This window comes from Perissodus microlepis, chromosome 3 (assembly GCF_051167445.1).
Source record: "Perissodus microlepis isolate ML-2025 ecotype Zambia chromosome 3, ASM5116744v1, whole genome shotgun sequence".
Lineage (NCBI taxonomy): Eukaryota > Metazoa > Chordata > Actinopteri > Cichliformes > Cichlidae > Perissodus > Perissodus microlepis.
This window is the reverse complement of record NC_140463.1, coordinates 16,854,069-16,869,119: the sequence shown is the minus strand read 5'-3', so window position 1 is coordinate 16,869,119 and position 15,051 is coordinate 16,854,069. Positions and strand designations below refer to the sequence as shown.

The following is a 15,051-nucleotide window of genomic DNA, read 5'->3' as shown; positions in this document are numbered from 1 at the left end:
GAGTTCATTATTTTCTCAGTTCAGTTCAGTTCAATGTTATTTATATAGCATCAAATCACAACAACAGTCGCCTGAAGGTGCTAAACATTATCAGCTAAAGTTCTTAAAATAATGAGTCATGTGGAATAAAAACCCACGTGAAACAAGAAACTATTCTTCCCAGACTGTCTCGCCCAAGCCTTTATCCTCCCTCGCACATTTTCTCATCCATTATTCTGTAATGTTGCCTAAAGTTTAGTAAAATTATAATGCATGGGAAAAACAGGAGTAGTGTCACTCTTGTGAGCAATCATATTTTACTGTAAGTCTTATTAGTAATATGAGTGTTTTCCCCATAGAGGCTGTGAGGGAAGCAGGGAGTGTCCTGACTCACAGATTGTCTTTAAACTGCATGCAAAGCAAGGAAAACTAGCTCGCCACAGAACGAGAAACTGTACAGGACATGTAAATACCAAAAAACAAGGCTTCAGATGATGGTTCTGCTTCAAATGGTGTAAAAAAGCATGTGTGAGACCAATGATTTTAAAATAGATATTCACTGACAGTAGAGAATTGAATATGAGTACACACACACACACACACACACACACACACACACACACACACGCACGCACGCACGCAACAGCTGGACAAAACATTTGCTTAATTTGACCCAGTCACTGTATTCATATAAAAATAACTTTATTTAAATCCATCTGAGAATAAACTTTATATAAAACCTTCAAAACTGTGAACATTCCCAATATCCATCTGTACACAACAGAACAGATGCACAAAGAACACAAAGACACACAACTTTAATTCAGTGCAGCAGCAGTGGCTCTTTCAGTCTGTGAAACACATAAGACAACAGTGGTAATGAAATATGACCAGTTTGATGAGCCGTGCAACACTTTTAATTAGAACTGGAACATTTGTACAAAGTTTCTACACAAAAGCAAAAGAAAATGAAAGTCAAGCCTTAATGACAAATGAGCTGAAATAAATGTAAGGTGCAGTTAATAAAGTGCTAAAACAGGGAACGAAAAACACAAATTAAAATAAGCAAAAATAATAAAAGGCAGATAAAGGCCTTTTTTTGTAAATATTCACCTACCCAGCAAACATTTTGATGTTGAATAACTTGTTTTTTGTTTGTTTGTTTGTTTGTTTTTTTATCCTGGTTAGAAAAAAATGTTCCAAACTTAAATTTGAACTAAGTTGTAGACATTACAGACATCATTTTGATCTACTCTTTAACATCGCCTAGATCAGGGGAGTCAAACATAAGGCCCAGGGGCCAGAATCGGCCCAGCAAGGACTCCATTCTGACCTGTTCCAGTCTGTTCCTTAAGATCAAAGTTGGCTGTATGTGGCCCTCGATCTAAAATGCACATCCATGGCCTGGATGTTGTTGCTTTCTACGATAAGAAATTTTGTGTCCTAAAATTGTGTTCTACTCTTTCTTAATCAATTATAACAAAACAAAATATACAAAAAAATGGTCCAATGAAGCCTAAACCATGAATTGAACACACAAACTTCTGAGCCCGTTTCTGACGCTACTCGGTTGACTGACTGATTGACAATACTTGTGACAGGCTGACATGTTTAAAAAAAAAAAAACAGAATTCGTTGACTGAAACAATCGTACTATGGTCAGTTTTGGCCTGAGAGAGGCTCTCAGGATGTTTGCAGGGTATGTTTGAGCTTATAATGCAGAGCGCAGGTACATGGAGCTAAACTATGACTCTTAATACAAAATAACCGCTATAAACTGTAAAAGCAGCAATAAACAACAACCAGCACAAACAACATCTTGGTGCCCTGCCTGCAGGCGTTTGGTGTTCAGGGAGTGGTTATAAGATTAGTCAGTGAAGGAGGTCATCAGTTAAAGAGGAATGAAATAACAGCTAGGCATTTGTCTCTCAGTCATCGTTAATTTTGAAAGAAAATTTTGATGTAGTTTTAGTCATTTCCAGTAAGCAGCTAAATCTTTGAGTCTAAAGTTGACTGTCTAACATATAAAGTGCTGCTTGTGTGAGAGTTGCCCCACACGGTTCACAAAGCGTCTGCTTTTCCTTGGCATCAACGTGTCCACGTCTGCTCTACTCTTCTATAAGCGCTGATATTTTGTTGCATTTTCACGAGGAGAATGGGAGCTAGCTGTGTCGTTTACCAGAGGTAGATCAAATGTACATGACAAAATTATTGGTTAACGAAATTATCACTGATAACTGCAACAAAAATTTAAATCAGAATCTGTTTGTATCTTCATTTTGTAACTTAAAATGAAAAAATATAGACACTTCTAGTTTTTCTTACATAAACTGGAGCTCTGTATCAGCTTAGGAAATGCATTGACTCTGTCGTAGAGATCTGCCCACCAGCTAATTTCAAGCTCAATTTGATAAATTAGTTTAAAAACATAAAGTCTCATGATGTCATCCAGGACAGCCTTTGTAAGCAAACACTTTCTCTACATCAGTGTCACGATAACCGACCTGTTTTGATTCAGACTTGCATTAAACTGATTTGGTAAACATGAAGAAACAAAAAGTCCTGAATGTGGTTTCCAAACTTTACGGTTACATCAAATCCTGTTGATGTTTTTACAATCTTCTGCATCTCCAAGATCCACACTGATAGAAAAATCTTTTTCCAACACACTGAGCTGGAAATGTCCAATAAAACCTTCTAAATAAAGCAGCAAATCGATTTCAGGGAGGACTTCCTCTTTTAATTTGTCCATCACTAGTAGCTGTTAGGAAGAATTACTTTGTCCTTAACCAGTAAGGTGTAAAACTTTAATAAGTTAGAATTTTAAGTCTTCAAGTTAATACAAATCCATAAAAATAAATATGATCTTCATCCTTCTACATGTTGAGCAGGGGAGGTTTTCTTCAGTCTTGCATTAAAGGGTATCCGGGACTAGGAAGTCCTTAAATCCTTAAATGTTCTTTTTCTTTGAAAATGAGCTCGATAAATAAACTGACCATGGCTTGAGTCTTCAGCTTTAAAAACAAACAAACAAAAAAACTAGAATCCACTGCCTTTATGATGACCTCAGTGCTGCTTGGCCCGAGTGTCTCCCTGTGGCTGCTGGTTTAAATTTCCCAACTGACTGTGAAGATCCAGGAAAGATAAATCTCAAATGGTCTCAGCTCCATTAACACCAACGTTAGCAAAGCACCTGGAATAGTTATACTTGGCTTTGGGTCGTTTTGCCTTCTGAAAGCTTCTGTTGAAAGAAATTGAATAATGAGTCAGTCTAACAGGAAGCAACAACATGTTTGTGTTTTATTTGTTTCTTACTTACATTTAATTTCTGATGAAGGCAGCGAGAGAAACATGCAGAAAAAGCGACGACAACCAGAACCGACATGAAGGTGATGACAACGGCGACCACAGAGACCCTGGATCGACCTGCTGACGTAGACGAGAAATAAACAAGGTTACCACAAATGGACAAAAAATGTCACCCAAACACAAGTGACAGAGAAAATTTTGACTTCTCACCGTTTGCTGGAGTCGCGTCCTGAGGATCTGGAGTTTGGAAGTGCAATGGCATCTCCGTCGTGGAGGTTTTAGCAAAATTTGGATCTAAAAAGACCATAAACACTAGAGTTATAATAAGCTGATAAAATGAGACTGAAAGTTTGGAAATGAGTTAAAATAATACACAAAGCATGATTCCAAGTCTGAAAGTTCAGTTTGGATTGAACAAATCTTCTCACCGACTACAAGTTCAACAACAGCAGCTTTCACTCTGCTCTGCAGCTTGGGAATGAAACATCTGTATCGGCCGTTGTCTTCCTCCGACACGTTCAGGATCTTCAGTGAAATGTTCCCGTGTTTCATGTCATCCATGAACAGCTCCGTCCTCCTGAAGTACGAGGCCATCTTCATGTCGGGGACCTCCTGCCTGTCCCTGTACAGGTGAACGTACTCCACTCGGCTCAGCCGGTCCGACGGGTCGGGCTTCAGGTCGGGTTTGGACCACTCCACCGTCAGACCCTGGACATTGAACCTGGGCTCCAGGTGACACGGCAGGATGACATCATCACCCGGAGCAGCAATGATTGGAAGATTTGAACCGATCACCAGAACCTCACCTGGAAATATGGAAAATTAAACCTCCCGAATTCCCACAGACCCCTGTAGAGTTACACTGTGAAGACCTGAAGATCATTAACAGCCCCATGAGTCTTTGTGCTGTTACTGCAGAAGTGTTTCTGGGACCAAATTAAATGAAACAACTACTATCAGTATATTTGGTAAAAAGAACGGTTTAATCCTTCAGTTCAAATGAAGTAGTGATATATCTGTGAAGGTTTTCAGCCATCCAGATTATCATAGTCTCAAGCCCTTGCGTTAAAGGCTGCCAGAATTATTTTTCCCGTTTTATGTTCATGCAGATGCTTTAACTCTTATTTGAAACACCTGGAACATCCTGGTCACACTGTGGCACTTTGGCTCTTAATAAAACATGTTGGTAGGGTGGCTCAGCGACTCACAGGACCACCTCGAAGCTGAAATACCTGCGACTTCCTGTCAGTATTTAGACCTGGAGAAGCCCTTCGAAGAACCAAAACCAGTCCTACTGTCTTCAACTCAAGCGTTTATGTAAGGGATGTTTGGATTCGGGGTATAAACAAAGTCATGTCCTTTTTGTAATGTAACATGCAATTTGTTTTTTTTTTTAAATATGTGATATTTTTTTTTATAAAGAGAGAATGCTGATTTCTGTTGGACTGAAATATCTCATTGTCTTGGTTGGATTACCATCTAATATTTATGTCCCACCCCCAAGGATGAACTGTTGCCTGTAACTGTGTCTTTAATAAAGAGAAACGCTTTGCTGCCTTGTAAACAGTAAATATTTTAATTTGTCAGATTTCATTAATGTATCACTTTCATTGGATTATACTTGGATTGAGCTTTATTTAAATGTTCATTATGTCTGTGTAAGTTGTCAATCATCCATGTTCACACATTGGACAGAGAGGACAGATGGTTTGAAAGAGGAGTGAAAGAAGCCATCTATGTCCACTGTGAGCGACCATCTTTGAACAGAGGCGGTGACTTATGACACCAACTGTCTGCCATCTATAATCCAGTTTTGAGATCCTTTCCAGACACCTTAACGCCCACTCACATCTTGCATCAGTCGATTTCAATGGATTACATGATAGGATGAGGCAAGGTCTCACAGCGGTTTCAACTGAAACATCTGGTGATAATGACCCACACTCTTTTTCACATCTTGGCTCATGTGATGAGGCACATGATAAATAGTGGGTCAACAACCCTCTTGAGGGAAAACTCCCACTATGGCTTAAAAAACCTGGGACTCCTGAGACAGCTTCATGAAACGTAAAGAAATCCAGTCTATTTTCTTTCTAAGTGTAAGCTTTTTTTTTTTTACATTTCTTTGTTGTTTTCTGAGATTATTTTTCATTTATTTATTCCCCTTTTGAGCTCTTTTGGTATAAAATATAAGGTAAAATTTACATTATGTATCTTAGCAATTAGGTGTAAAGAATAAATGCTCAAAAACTTAAAAGATTTGAAGACTTTTGAGATTGGAATGAATTTGTATCCTTAGTAAAACTATTTTGTTTTTATAAATATATGAAATCCCTCCGTTTAATTCTATAGGGAGGGATAAACAACATATTCATTATACATTGCTTAGTTTTAAATCTGCTTTTTGCCTTTAGAGAAGGCTCTTCACAAGAATTCAAATTCTGATCAATAAAACTATATTTTCCTTTTTTAGGGTTACCTACTTACATTAAGCAAACTCTAATTACTTAATGCAAGTTCCCTTTTCACGGTGAGTATAAAAGCTGTACAGATATACACTTCTGTAATAGCAGGCACAAACATTCACGGGACTGTGTCTAGATTTATAATTATGTATGATGCAGTTTCTGGTGTTTGTGTGGCAAAAACAATGCAACTATTAAGCTAAAGTGAAGCTATTAAGTGCTGAGGTTTAACTACTGGGTCCTGAAACTGTGCAGTGTATGAAACACAGGACCAGACGTTGTCTCTTCACTGATAATATAAATACTGTCTTATTTTAAGTCTTGTATTTTTAAGTTGGATTCATTATAAAAATTGCTAAAGTAAGGGTGTATTGTCCATATATAAAACATTCAAAATAAACAGTGTGGTTTAGCTCGCCCTCCTTTCTTGATAGCATTTTTTGCAGGCACTGATCTTAACTTTTTAAATTCAGTGTAACAAATTTCAAAGTGTGGACATGTTACCGCGATGGCTGCTGAAGGTGACTCCTACACTTCTAGAAGACACTGTGTTCTATCAAGGGACATCAGATTAACTGGAAAAAGAAATCCACAACTTACTAAACTGTCCAATCAAACTGGAAAAAGTTTGAACAGAGTTTATAATGCAATCATAGACAAAAACATGAATCGTGAAAAGAAAAATATGAAAAAATTTAGAATATTAATATTGTTTTTAAAAAATTAAGAATAATAGTTCAAACTCATTGAATTAGTTTTTTCAGGTAATATTTAATTTATACTATCATATCAGGTTGTGAGTGCTGTTATCATGTAGAGTGACTAATATTACCTACAACAGTGATTCATTAGTTGTAACTCTGATAAAGTCAAAGTAATAATAGACAAGACAAAGTCATCAACCCATTCTTTAGAAACTTTGAGCAAGGACGCTTGAATGCTAAATTCCCATTGGGAATATCAAAATCATAATTGGCATAAAATTAAATATGATTACAACATATACAACTTAATATCAATCAAATATGGAAAAAACCACAATACAAATCAAACATTCCTTCTCTGCCAAGATGAAGTACCTGATTATGTAAAACAAAGGAGGGATCCATAAGAGGCTACAGGTTAATTGTTTTAAAACAACTAACTATTAATGTGAATCTTCTGCAACCCAGCCAAGCATTTGATCATCATACTGGATAATTATTCATTCATTCATTATTTTTTAATTTATTCATTTTAATCCTGTCATTATTTACTCGTTTAGCTTCATTCTCCACCTGATATCCACTGTGATGAGATTAAGCTGAGCTCAGGGCTATACAAGAATAATAAGTATCTAGACTTTGCTTCATTCGTTTGGTTTAAAGTGTAAATATTTATTGGTTGTTGTTTGGGATTACAAGTTTTTTAAATTTGAAACATGTATTATTAATGTATATATTCCAGTCCACTTAATTTTTTTTAATTAATAATTTTTGTAAATTGATCATTCGATTTCTTTTAACGTTAAAAACAGAAATATATATTTATACGCACACACACACACACACACACACACACACACACACACACACACACACACACACACACACACACACAGACTAGGTCACAGCACATTACAGCCGCCCTGATTGGACGGAAATCACGTGATTCGGGTTTAAGCCTGAAACAAGATGGCGGCTCATTCCAAACTCTGTAAATTTCACAGCAACGACCGAGCGAAACGAGTCTCTGAAAACATTTCATGCGACAAACCGGATGTTTAGTTAGTGTATACGTCATTATTTCAGATAACCAGATGCTGGTTTTCCCCGAACCGCCACAGTTATCGCGTCACCGGAAGTGTTGCTAAGCACGCGTGTAAACAGAACAAACATGGTTACTGTTTACATTGTGATAAACTCAGGGTTTGTCGCTTCAGTATCGGCCTTAAACCTTCACACACAGACATGACACTCACAGTTTTAGACTGTTCGGTGGATCAAAATAAAATCACGAAAATAAACCGCTCGTTAGAGGAGAAGTTACCCTTGAATCATCACATTTAATATATTATTATGTTAATGTAATGTCAACGTAATTCGCTGAAAGCTGTCATTGCTTATAATACCACACGGCAAAGGAAAATTGATAATAGTTAATTTGGCTGATTTGATTCATAAAATGTTATTAAACTGCAGCTCAGAGTAACGTTTAAAATATCCGCTTACCCTGAACCAGAGTCCACACGCTGAAAGCCGAGCACAGGATAGAAGTCCACAGTGACGAAGAGTCCTTAAAGAACGAGTTGTACACAGACATGCTGGATAAAGTACACAGTCTGAATAAATGAATGAATGAATGAATAAACGAAGGCTCCTCTCGACTGTGCTTCTGCCTCCTGCTCCCGAATATTCTCTCTGACACATTTTCTCTCCGCCGGTTGCTCAAATACTCTCGGTGGGCGGGCCTAAACTCCACCCTTTTCTGTGTTGATTGACTTAAAATGACTTAATCAATACGCTTTTCCGGGTTAACTGTATGCTTGGTGTTTCCTTGGCAATATTTGTTTACAGTTCTAGATTTTTCTTTTTTTTTTGCGGTCAGCGATTTGTCATGTGATTTTTGTTTTCAGAAAAACATCTTTGTCATGACAGATTGAATTGTTGATAAATGTCACCTGACAACGGATGATTTACATGTATATGTATACATGTTAGTACATGTATATATAAGTATATATCAAAAGGAGGGATGTCACAACAATGAATCACCGGTTTACAAAGAGATTACAAATTTCTTGTAAAAAATGTTGCATTTCTTGTTTGTTTTGCGTAACTAATACTAATACTATGTGGAGGTAGAAAACGCAAAGTGTTTCTACAGACAAAAGCAAAACAGTGAATTCAAACAAAATAAGAAATTTGGGAAAATTAACAAACAATTAAAACAACACATATTTTGTAATAAATACCAAGGCTTGAAAAAAACGTTTTATCATACCATCCATTTTTTGAGGGTAGCCTACAATAAATTTAATGCATTAATGGTGAAGTCAATATGCCAAAACAAACAAACAAAAGAATCTGTTGGCTGTAAATTGCTAATGCTACCCAGTCATATACAAAGTGTTAAGGCCAATATGTACGCCTCCCACTGTGACACAAACTTCAATACAAGAGCAGTGAATTTAGGCCAAATGTGTATTTTTATTACAAACTAACCACAGCCTGTCCAGCTTAATTCAGTTGTTATATAAATAAATACGTTTACATAGATATGTAACTGTTTTATGCACCGTACAAACAGTATAAATAGTTCCTGTTATTACTGTGCCCAATCTGCAGTATGTTCCCAAACCACCAGGGGGAGCTGGTGGAGCAGAGCTGAAAATGAACACCGTGGTCTTTGCATGTGAACTTTTCTCATGTGCAGCAGGTGCTGCCGGCTCTGTTCTCTGTGCAAGAGTCGTACTGCCCTTATTTTCACTGATGAGATGAGCCTGCAGCAGGTCTTGAGTTGATTTATCTTTGACCTGTTTACAGGTCAAAGATAAATCAGCTCACAGGAGCTACAGTATCCAGAGTCGTACGCAGTGAGGAGGTAAAATTATTAACAAGATAATGGACCTCTGTTGGAGTAGCGTTCAGATAGGTGCTCTGCTCTATGTTGGTACAGGGCATTGAAGATGATAACAGAGGGTGGATTATATTCTTAAACTTAGTTACAGCACTTTCAGAAAGACACCTACTGTGGTAAAGTCTACTCACCACTGCTGTGTAACCAATTATTGTAAATGTAAAAAACAGGTTAAATGATCAGACAGGAGAGGGTTTTCAGGAAACACTGTTAAATGTTCAGTTTCTATGCCATATGTTAAAACAAGATCTAGAGTGTGATTAAAGTGGTGGGTGGGTTCTTTTACATTTTGAGAGAAGCCAATTGAGTCTAATAACAGCTGTCATTTTTAGCATCTACATGGATGTTAAAATCACCCACAATAATTATTTTATCTGAGCTGAGCACTAAATCAGATAAAAAGTCTGAGAAATCAGAGAGAAACTCTGTGTAAGGCCCAGGTGGACGATAGATGATAACAAGTAAGACTGGTTTCTGAGTTTCAACATCAGCAGCAGTACTCTTGGCAAAGTGTGTAGTTCTTGGGACCAAACCTGTTGCTGCTGGGATGTTGTTCAACGTCACATTCTTTGTGGGGTACCAAAATATGGAGATGGAGAAGTCCATCCCACTGCTGCTTTATCTATCTCCACTCCAGTCTCATCTTCAGTTTCTTTTCTACCTACCAAAGTTTTCCAAAGTGGCAGGAAGAAGGCAGGTGACTGGGGGGTACGGCGACAAACCAGAGCTTCAAGCAAAGAAGGGCGACTGTCAAGCCAAGAGGCTTGAGTATAAGGCTGGGGTGGTGAGGATGATGAGCTGGAAGGGACAGGAGAGTCTGCTGTGAAGATCCTGTAAAGATAAACTTTAATGCTTCATGAACTATTATCATCAACCTCTTTTAAGCAATACAGCTAGAGGGTCCCTTCATCCTCACGATGTTTCTGTTAAAAGAAGTTAAATAATGAGTCAGTCTGAGGGCACAAGAAGCAACAACATGTTTGTGTTTGTTTCTTACTTTTTGTTTCTGAACCAGGCGATGGGAAAAATATGCTGCAAAAGCAGCAACTGATATTAAGGCCATGAAAGCGATGCCCACAAAGACCCTGGAACGACCTACTGGTGTAGAAATGAACAAGGTCAAAACAAACATACAGTTTAGAAAAAAAACTTCACAAAAATAGAAATGATGCAGAGAACAGTTGGAGTGTTTTCTCACCATTTCTCTGAGTCACATCTTGAGGATCAGGAGTTTGGAGGTTTCTAGGAAGCAGCAGCATCTCCATCGTCGAGGTTTCAGAGACATTTGGATCTAAAAGAGACACATAGTCAGCGTCTGTTTGTAAAATGAGGCTGAAACTTTGAAAATGGCTAAAAAAAACAAAACAAATCTTCTCACCGACTACAAGTTCAACAACAGCAGCTTTCACTCTGCTCCGCAGCTTGGGGATGAAACATCTGTATCTGCCGTTGTCTTCCTCCGACACGTTCAGGATCTTCAGTGAAATGTTCCCGTGTTTCATGTCGTCCATGAACAGCTCCGTCCTCCTGAAGTACGAGGCCATCTTCATGTCGGGGACCTCCTGCCTGTCCCTGTACAGGTGAACGTACTCCACTCGGCTCAGCCGGTCCGACGGGTCGGGCTTCAGGTCAGGTTTGGACCACTCCACCGTCAGACCCTGGACATCGAACATGGGCTCCAGGTGACACGGCAGGATGACATCATCACCTGGCGCGGCGATGATTGGAAGATTTGAACCGATCACCACAACCTCACCTGGAAACAGATGGAAAATTAAAAAGTTAAACCCTTTGAACTCCCACAGACCCTCATGACTAGAAATGTGTTTCTATAAAACATTTCTAGTCACACTGAACATTTTAGGTACAAGTCAGATTTTTGAGGCGCACACACACATAAACCTGATAATCTGTTTAAAGGAAATGCAGACGAGGCTCAGTTTACTAATGTTCACAACTCAGAGACGTTCAGCTTATCAGAGGAGACAAAGAAAAGCAAAAGGCACTGAAAGCAATGACATGGAGTATTTTGTGCTAATTAATCAGATTCAGATTTCTAATGGAGTCATCATGACTTCTTTTCATTGCTTCGTGTCACAGTGACAGTCTTTGAACTACCCAGAGTTTAAGAAGGTCATGAGATGAAGCTGCAGCATGTTGATAACTGGATCAGCAGGACGTGGTCTTACAGCAAACCAACAATCAGCAGAAGATCTGCTTTCTGTCAGTTCTTCACAATGACTCATAATGTGGAGGATGTGTTTCTGTAACTATATAACGAACCCTACATTCACATGCTGCTCAGCAATAATTGCCTGTGATCTGCAGACACATGAAGTCTAGAAACTAGACTCAGCTGCTTATTTCCAAGATGGATCCACATATTTGGTCTGACTCAGATTTTTAAACCGGACGCCTTTCCTGCAGACACGTCAGTTAAAACTGTATGTATGGATGAGATTAGAGAGCAGAAGTTCCTGTGAGTCACTCACACATGGCATTGTTAGCTGCTGAATCATGACCAGAGTATCTGATTAGTTTGGTTAGTCTTATAAAACGAGTTATTAAAGTCAAAGCTCCTCATTTGATTTATTATCAGATCAGCTTGTTCAGCTTGAACCAGCATGTTTCACTTACAGTCAGAGCTCTCTTACTTTAGTACACTAAAGCTGTGTTGTTCTACTTCATGCTAGGCTCAGTGACTCTGCCTCAGATAACCTGTAACAGAGCAGTGATAAAAAAAAAAAAAAAAAAAACAATAACTGAGTGTTAATAAAACCTTCAGTGCTCCACCCAAACCTTTAAACCCAACTCTAATCATCTAACTGTTTTTACTCCACCCTTCACATCCTCCTCATACACCCTCTAAATGAAGTCGTTTCCACTCAATGATGATAGAAAACCAGCTCAGTACAATACAGACTTCATCCTGTATGTTAGTCAGAAACAAAAACGCTCTATTATATTTTTTTAAACATAATTTTGTTTTTTGTTTAAATTCTGCTGCATTAACAGAAGCAGCAGTCTGACAAGTTCACACTCACACAGTCAACCTGCTATATTAACGGGGGAAAGCCGCAATTCACAGGGGCGAATCTGAATCATCTCGTTTAAACTTCTTTCCGTGTCAAGTCACCGATAACTGTCATCGCTCACAGCGACACAGAGAAGAAAACACAGCTGTGAGCTGACAGTAACGTTTACCTCGAACCGGAGTCCACACGCTGAAAGCCGAGCACAGGATAAAAGTCCACAGCGAGGCAGAGAGCGGGCTGCACACAGACATCGCAGATAGAGCACGGACTGAGTGAGTCAGGTCTGTGTTTCTGCCTCCTGCTCGGTGAAAGCGACACTGGCTTTAAATTCCCGCCCCGCATCACTCGTCTGTGATTGGTGGAATACAGCAACAGCTGACTTGCTCCGCTGCTGAACATATTTGTGTCCTTCACCGTGTGTGCGCGATTTAACAGGTGGTCAGGCTAACTGGTGATATTCGTTTGCGCTCTTAATATATGAATGAATAAATAAATAAATCTTACAATTCATCTTGTCTATCAGTAAACTCACTGCGCTCATGATCGCAGATAAACATGTTTTTGACTCTAGCAATTTAATGCCAGAATTTTTAAATCAGGAACTCCAAACGTGAAACATCCAGAAACATCTGGAAACACCTGGAGCCTTGACCCGTTAACGGTCGTTATCAAACAACATGATCACCAGATCAGTTGTTCTTTGTTGTTAACAATAATTACTCATTGCTATAGAAAAGCTTGGACCACGGAAATGTCAGAAAAAAACATGATCTATAACAAACAATAATATTTAACTGTAACTCGATGAGGGGAAAAAATAAAGTTTCTAAAGTCTTCAAAAACTCCCATAAATCCCCGCGGTTAACCCCGTGATTACATTTAGATTCAGCTGGCAGATAAAACAGGTGTTTGTCACAAGCTTCATAACTTTGATGACTCAGAACATTGATGCTAACTCATGCTGCAGGAGAAGACAAAGCGAACAAAATAAAAATATAAAACTAAAATACTGCTGTGCCTCTTATGATACTGAAAGACAAAATACTGCTGTATTTGCTTTGGTCATCTGTTTGTCTGCCATGATTGTTCTCTCAGCGCTCTGACCCCTCTGAAAATACTGTGTTGATTATATTTTATTTCTTTTTTTTACTATGATTTAATCTTTAATCTCACTGTCTTTGGATTCATTTTGAATCAGCTGATGTGTTGGCCCTTCTTCTGTGAAATGATTTAAATCATCCGAATATGTGACATGTTTCACTGCGCTATGGTTAGCTAAAAAAAACTAACAGATCCTGATATGAAGTCAGAACTCAGCATTTCTTTTTATCGGTGTAACGTTGTGAGTGTGCAGACAGGCTCTGGATTTACCCACACCTACGTGTCTAGACACAACCAAATTTGAAGGGAAGTTGTTTGTAAGTCACTGATTCTTAAAGTAAAAGTTACTTTTTTACTTCTATTTTTTTTTTTACTTTAAGACTGTTTTGGTGGAGGAATTAACCGCAACTCCCATGATGCATTGCATCAACGTATCCATCTGAGACCCTGTGTGGGTCTACTATGTGAACACTTAACACGGGTTCACAAACAAATCAGCTAAGTTCAAGATGTCACTGCGGATCGTCTGTAGCCTGAATAACGATCATTAACTCTCAACTCTTCATGGTCTTCATGATGGTGACGATGAAGAGTTCTGAGCAACGCTGTGTGATCCTCGAACTTTTGGTATCGACTCAATACTGATTACCTACAGAGCCAGTATTGCCAACACCAGTACCAATACTTTCAAATGATAAAGTCAGCTCATGTAGGGGTGTAGCTTCCTCAAAGTTGAAAAACGGACTCAAGGCATTCTTGACTTTTACTGCATTTAATGGACACAAGTGGCACCAACCATACCATTTGAACTGTACAAACAACATAGAATAATCAGTTTTCACAATAAGTTATCATAGAGAATAAACAATAAAGCATATTATTCAACAACATAAAAAACATTCACAATTTGACCTTTACAATGACTAACATAAACTTGACAGTTCTGTCACAAACAAACACCTAATTTTTCTACTAACATATAAAACACAAACTGCAAACCTCATTGGCCGCATGAACTTGAAGGGGTTAATGAAAACACATCTCGCAGTGCACACTTTTCCCCCATAGCCGGGAAACTTCTTTGCATGCATCTACATAGCTCTACCACCAACTGAGAAAGGAAAGCATGCTGCCTTCTACCGAGTGTGGCGTGTAAATGAAAATATTGTCAACCCCAAACAACAGACTGAACATTGGTTCCACCCTGGAAACATTCTGTAAAACCTTTAAATGTGTGTTTTTAAACCAAAAATGTATACATTAAATATGATTTATTAAAAAGAAAGTATTGTGGCGAGCTCAGACAAGGAGGAGACGGAGGTATCGTTTGGTCTTGCTTCCCGTGAGCTAGCCAGGGAGCACAGCCGTTTATTTACATTTGCAGAAGAACACTGCCGCTAGCTAACTGCTCAGCGCGGCAACAACAACAACAACAACGGGGCGCCCTCTGACCCCGGAAGGACACACCGTCGCAGCGAGAGGGCGTCACCTGTCACTATGGCAACATAAACAAAACATAACTGTACAAACAGAACCCCGAACAG

General features: G+C 38.6%; 2 protein-coding genes across 4 annotated transcripts; both read right to left on the bottom strand.

Annotated features, from left to right (window-relative positions):
- Positions 1–664: 664 nt before the first annotated feature.
- LOC146390212 (myelin-oligodendrocyte glycoprotein-like) lies at positions 665–8,268 on the bottom strand. Of its 2 annotated transcripts, none has more exons than XM_084923261.1 (5): positions 7,964–8,268; positions 3,717–4,094; positions 3,499–3,582; positions 3,299–3,408; positions 665–3,220 (listed from the first exon to the last, which is right to left on the bottom strand). In XM_084923261.1, the coding sequence occupies exons 1-5, from the start codon at positions 8,052–8,054 to the stop codon at positions 3,182–3,184; spliced, it is 702 nt and encodes a 233-aa protein (XP_084779387.1). In that variant the 5' UTR covers positions 8,055–8,268; the 3' UTR covers positions 665–3,181. The 2 variants fall into 2 exon arrangements, with proteins under 2 accessions (XP_084779387.1, XP_084779388.1); XM_084923262.1 differs by having other exon boundaries at positions 3,299–3,405; positions 7,964–8,266.
- A 561-nt stretch (positions 8,269–8,829) lies between these two features.
- On the bottom strand, positions 8,830–14,643 carry LOC146390211 (selection and upkeep of intraepithelial T-cells protein 2-like). Of its 2 annotated transcripts, XM_084923260.1 has the most exons (5): positions 14,507–14,643; positions 10,750–11,127; positions 10,570–10,662; positions 10,369–10,469; positions 8,830–10,294 (listed from the first exon to the last, which is right to left on the bottom strand). In XM_084923260.1, exons 2-5 carry the CDS (start codon positions 11,042–11,044, stop codon positions 10,265–10,267), a joined length of 519 nt encoding a protein of 172 aa, XP_084779386.1. In that variant the 5' UTR covers positions 11,045–11,127; positions 14,507–14,643; the 3' UTR covers positions 8,830–10,264. The 2 variants fall into 2 exon arrangements, with proteins under 2 accessions (XP_084779386.1, XP_084779385.1); XM_084923259.1 differs by having other exon boundaries at positions 8,830–10,469.
- Positions 14,644–15,051: the final 408 nt, after the last annotated feature.

What these genes read in the sequence shown, in the direction of transcription:
- LOC146390212 (XM_084923261.1), bottom strand. Translation starts at nt 8,054, where the DNA reads ATGTCTGTGTACAACTCGTTCTTTAAGGACTCTTCGTCACTGTGGACT. An exon ending in TGTTGTTGAACTTGTAGTCG is followed by an intron (nt 3,583 to 3,716) that starts GTGAGAAGATTT and finishes TGGTCTTTTTAG; the next exon opens with ATCCAAATTTTGCTAAAACC. An exon ending in GGACGCGACTCCAGCAAACG is followed by an intron (nt 3,409 to 3,498) that starts GTGAGAAGTCAA and finishes CGTCTACGTCAG; the next exon opens with CAGGTCGATCCAGGGTCTCT.
- LOC146390211 (XM_084923259.1), bottom strand. Translation starts at nt 11,044, where the DNA reads ATGTTCGATGTCCAGGGTCTGACGGTGGAGTGGTCCAAACCTGACCTG. An exon ending in TGTTGTTGAACTTGTAGTCG is followed by an intron (nt 10,663 to 10,749) that starts GTGAGAAGATTT and finishes TGTCTCTTTTAG; the next exon opens with ATCCAAATGTCTCTGAAACC. An exon ending in AGATGTGACTCAGAGAAATG is followed by an intron (nt 10,470 to 10,569) that starts GTGAGAAAACAC and finishes TTTCTACACCAG; the next exon opens with TAGGTCGTTCCAGGGTCTTT.